At 36.0% G+C, this 5,208-nt stretch overlaps 3 protein-coding genes across 3 annotated transcripts; all 3 read right to left on the reverse strand.

Annotated features, from left to right (window-relative positions):
* Positions 1-485: 485 nt before the first annotated feature.
* Positions 486-2,065, reverse strand: LOC141672348 (uncharacterized). Its single transcript, XM_074478921.1, has 2 exons — positions 1,987-2,065; positions 486-1,902 (listed from the first exon to the last, which is right to left on the reverse strand). The coding sequence occupies exons 1-2, from the start codon at positions 2,022-2,024 to the stop codon at positions 624-626; spliced, it is 1,317 nt and encodes a 438-aa protein (XP_074335022.1). The 5' UTR covers positions 2,025-2,065; the 3' UTR covers positions 486-623.
* Positions 2,066-2,305: 240 nt separating this feature from the next.
* Positions 2,306-3,049, reverse strand: LOC141674144 (uncharacterized). Its single transcript, XM_074480866.1, has one exon. The coding sequence runs from the start codon at positions 3,047-3,049 to the stop codon at positions 2,306-2,308; it is 744 nt and encodes a 247-aa protein (XP_074336967.1).
* A 117-nt stretch (positions 3,050-3,166) lies between these two features.
* Positions 3,167-4,462, reverse strand: LOC141672954 (uncharacterized). The gene is made up of 2 exons (XM_074479649.1): positions 4,070-4,462; positions 3,167-3,926 (listed from the first exon to the last, which is right to left on the reverse strand). The coding sequence occupies exon 2, from the start codon at positions 3,923-3,925 to the stop codon at positions 3,194-3,196; it is 732 nt and encodes a 243-aa protein (XP_074335750.1). The 5' UTR covers position 3,926; positions 4,070-4,462; the 3' UTR covers positions 3,167-3,193.
* Between the last annotated feature and the right edge of the window lie 746 nt (positions 4,463-5,208).

Genomic DNA, 5,208 nt, shown 5'->3' on the forward strand with positions numbered 1-5,208 from the left:
TCAAAAAAATGAACTAATATTCTTCAATATAGGCGTCCGGAGGTTGTGAATTTTTCGAATGGTATGATGCAGAGTTTACTGGAAGAGCCAAATCTGTGATTACGGAGTTGAATCATAGAAGAATATTTTTGGAGGAGAAGATGAGACTTGTTGAAGAAGATCTTGGTAAAAAGACAGAGGAAAAGAGTGCTTTGCAATTTGAGAATAATGATTTGCTTGAGTTAATTGTTGCTGGTCAAGATCAAATGAAGAAGCTGTCAAAAAAGTTGAAGATATTAATGTTTGTGATTGTTGTATTGTTGGCTTTGCTCTTCTGTGAGACTGCTTGAATGTAATGAATGTAGTGGATGTTATGTCAGGTTTATGGTTGTTAGATGTAATGAATGTAACTGAGTGTTTTTAACTTGTAATGATAAAGTCTCCTCAACTGAATTTTACCAAAAAACAGACAGACAAAAGTTGATGATTTAGAACATAGCAAAAGTTTCAACAACCATAGCAATAGCAAATGTTTCAACCACCGGAACTTAACAAAAGTACTACAATGATCCACATAGCAAAAGCAAATTAGTTAGAACATAACACAAAAGTCTAAAACATAGAAAGCATAAACATAGTAGCTTCTAATCCTCCCCTAGAAAGACAGGTTCATCTTCAGAATTTTTGAAGTTGAATTTTCCTTTCATCAGCATCCTTGCACTCCTCCTTGGTGGTGCTTCAGATGGTGCAGAAGACTTTGAAGTCTGAGAAGAGGTTGCTGGTGCTTGAGATGTGGTTACAGCACTTGCAGAAGTTCTTGACCCAACTGGCATGAAAGGAGTGTGAGGGGGTATTGGTTCAAAGACAGCAACATTACCCAGTGGACCTCTAACAGCATCTTCAAGGCCTCTTGACTGATTTCCCCTCAAGCACATATCCTTACCATCTTCACTGTTGTCTAAAACCAAAGGTAGTTTCTTTCTTGGCACTCTGAATGCTAGCTTGTCAACATGTTTCTCAGGTGCTTTTTCTGCAGGTCTAGGCCTCCTAAACATCAACTTCTGTCTCCTTAATTCTTTTCCCCTCTTTTGAGATTCCCCAACAATAATACTAGGCTTCCTTGACACTGAAGTTGATGATTGTTGTGTTTCTTCAATGACAGGTGCCTCATTTCTTATAGCTTCATCTCTAACAGGTGGTCCCATGACAGGTTCTTCCCTCAAAGGGGGTTCCATGACTGGCTCTTCAAAAATTTGGTTTGTTTCTTCCCTCAAAGTTGGTTCCACAACAGGTGGTTGAGATTTACTGGGATATTTGTTCTTTCTATGCCCTTCACTACCACATACACTACAATGCATTACCCTCCTGTTACTAAATCTTTGGATGCCCCCTACATTTTCACTTGCTTGACTTCTGGAACCCCCTTCCCAAGCTTCTCTCCTCCTCATTTTCTTAGGCCTCCCTCTGAGCTTCTTGGGAATGTCTGGAGGAAGTACCTCCTCACATGATTGCATTGTCCAGAATTCCTCCCCTTTCATTGCTTGTATGGAGAAATTATAACTAGCAAGGTATTTTTCCCTTTTGTAATAATCAGAGACATAATCAATAGGATTATGTCTTCTATCATGTATGCTAGCAATTGCATGTGCACAAGGAATACCTGTGAGGTCATATACTCTGCAATCACAACACCTCCTGTCCAAATCCACAGTCACTGCCCTGGTCCCCTGTTTGACTTGGTATTTCTTATCTCCATCCCATGCTGTTGTCCACCCTCTTGACTCAGTGACTAGTTTATCCAGTTTTCTTTTAATAACTGGGCACACATGGACATCACTATTTCTCATATCATCCCTCTTAACTCTAAGTCTTGTCATTAGCTTGAAATGCAATTCTTGCAGCATAGTAAGAACTGGTTGATACCTGGATAGCATAGTATGACAGTAATGTGTTATAATGGATGATAGAAAGTGCATACAAAAATATAAAATTTCTGATAAAGTGTACCTCTCATTAATGATCCAAGCATTAAAGCATTCACTCATATTATTGTCAACATTATCAGCTTGTGAATGTGTAGAGAAGAAAGCCTTTGTCCAGACTTTTGGATCCAATTTGCTTAGAAATTCATGAGCAGATTTTGAAAGTCTCTCAATAGACTTCATTGCCCTCATATGTGCTACAGGGTGGGTAGCACATGTTGCAGTCCAGAATAGCCTCTTCAACATATCAGTATTGTGCCTACACAAGTAAGATTGTACATTAGTGATTCACCAAATACACAGACATACATACATATACTATTAGAAAAGAAATAAAGAGAAATTTACCTCTTTCTGAAATTACTGTAAAGATGGCGAACACAGAATCTATGTTCCACACTTGGCAAAAGCAATTTCAGTGCATTTTCCAAACCCTTCTGTTGGTCACTAATGATTGTGATTCCATAGCCATTTCCAAGATCAAGGTCATCCTTTAACAATTCTGTGAACCATGTCCAGCTCTCTGTGTTTTCACTTTCCACTATAGCATATGCAATTGGGAACATTTGATTGTTCCCATCACGGCCAACAGCTGATAAAAGTTGGCCTCCACAGACTGTTTTGAGGAAACAACCATCTAGCCCTATGACTGGTCTGCATCCCAATTTCCATCCTTCCTTGAGTGCATGGTAGCATACATAAAGCCTTCTGAATTTAGGTGTATCTGTTTCATTTAACCTGGTGGTTGAGATCTTCACTGTATTTCTAGGATTAATTTGCAACAATTCATGTCCAAAGTCCCTTAACCTAGAATATTGTGCTTTCAAAGCATCATGAACTCCTTCCAATGTCATTCTCCTCACTCTGATTATTTTAATTCTGGAAACATCTATTTCCAAATCCTTTTTTATGGTCTCAGCCATCTCTTTTATCCTCCACTGTGGGTTCTGCCTCACTCTGTCTCCATATATCTCACAGAGCTTCTTAACTGAAGCTAATTTGTTAGTGTAGGGTTTAGTACAGAGGTGTTGTGGATTAAGGGTCTTCAAGGTGCAATTCTCAGAATCTTTGTCCTTACTATACCACATGTAGAAAGGACATTCAGCCTGACACGACACTTGACACCTGAGTTTATCACTAGTTATAAACTGTATACCTCTCCTATGTGTCAGCCCATACTGCCTAACCAAGTCCCTGAACTCTTGAATGTTCACAAATTTCTGTCCAACTTCCTAGTGGAATCCCTCTTCAGAAATGTTATGGGTGGTCTTAGGTCTTTTTTTCCTTTTTTTGGGATTAGGAGGGCCAACATATCCAATCCTACAGTTTTCATCCTCACTACTAGAAGATTCAGACCTAAGAGAATCAGAATTAAAATCTGATTCATCACTGTTAATTATTGGAAGTTTAACCGGATTATTCAAGTTCTTCTTAAAGTCCTTCTTCTTAACCCTCATACTTTTCAGTTCTTCATCTTCATCACTATCAAGATATAAACTACCATTATCCGACTCATCGCTATCAGATTCACTTTCAGTTTCAGCATCATATTCAGGATCATCCTCACTAGATCCATTAGCCTCATTTTCCAAATTACTCTCAGGTTGTTTGTTATTAAGTTCTGTAGGGGTTGTAGGCATGTCAACCAGATTATCAAGCTCAAAATGGTCTACAAACAATGAGATTTTACCATATGGTTTGTGCAACTCTACCATTTCCCTCACAGTATCATCATCATATAATAGACTAACACCATTCCTAAAACTAGACCCATCAGACTTAAAATAAACTAATGCAGAAGGATCGTAATCGTATTTCACGGCAAAATCATCCAAATCACGGAACGAAAACACATCAGTATCAACATTATGGAGGGTTTCTACTTTCCCCCCTATATAGCTAACATTAGGAGGAGAGGTCAAATCCCCATGGTGATGCAGATAAATAGTCACGAAAGAAGACATACTGAAACACAAATCACAACAAAACAAGTATTCCAAATTCAATAAAATAATACACAAAACATTCATGTTGAATCAAAATAAAATTAAAGTTCAATTAAACTTATTCATGTACAATATCATCGAAATGAAATTAGGGTTTCATACCTCACAGTCGTGCTTCGTTTACATCAGTCGACCTTGGATTAAAATTCACCTCTTCAAGAAATTAGGGTTTTTCGCCCCTTCCCCAATTCGCTACCCACCCGTGTTAAAATGAGGGATTTGACCCGATATTTTCATATATATCAGTATAAATCTATTAAACAAATATAATTTTCCTATTTTTTCAACAAATACAACTTCTGTGTGTCCACGTATGTCCACGTGTGTCCACGTATGCTTCCACGACGCAACCGTTACGTTTTCCGTCAAGTCAACAGGTCAACTATGACGGACTGTCATTACTAACCACTATAGTGGTACAACTGATACCCCGATTACTACAGTGAACCTTTTGATACATGCCACTCACTTCAGTGACCAAAGTGATACTTAACCCTAAAACTTTCATTCATAACTTAGCTTAGAATGAAGTATTTTTTTTATTTAAGTTTCATCCGAATGCATAACACTTTCATTTAAGACTTTATACCATTTCAGCACTTCAAGTATGCACGAAAATACACAATAATCATCAAAGTACATTTTAGACAGTTTTGTTGGTTTAATCTTAAACGTTTTTATTTATTTGCTGATTAAATAATTGTAAAAGACTTAGGGGTTATTTGTTAACACCTGTACCATACCAAAAGTACTGGACGAAGGCTTGAATCACTTGTTCAGATTGTTTGATAAATTTTTTTATTAGCTGGATAAGAATTTAGCTGGACGACTCATTCAAAAAAATATAGCTGGATGATTCATGTAACCTCAGGATATAGTAAGTTTTATCAAGTGATATTAAGCCACTAGACCATAATGCAAAAATATAATATATTTATTTATAATATATACGTGATTTTCTTAAAAAAAGTATAAAATTAAAATTCCATGCCATATATTAATTTTATTTAACATTTATACTTATATTTTTAGTTTTTAAATATGTTTATATTCAAATAATTATGTGAATTTTATTATGAATACATTTGTCTAAAATTTGTTTAATAATTTTAAAATTAAACTTACAATTATATATTTTTCATGTTTATGACTGAAAATATTATTTACTCTTTAAATGGATAATATTTATTCAAAATATATGTATGTTTTTATTATTAAATTTTCAAAATACGTGTAAATTG

This window comes from Apium graveolens, chromosome 7 (genome assembly GCF_009905375.1).
Source record: "Apium graveolens cultivar Ventura chromosome 7, ASM990537v1, whole genome shotgun sequence".
Taxonomy (NCBI): Eukaryota; Viridiplantae; Streptophyta; class Magnoliopsida; order Apiales; family Apiaceae; genus Apium; species Apium graveolens.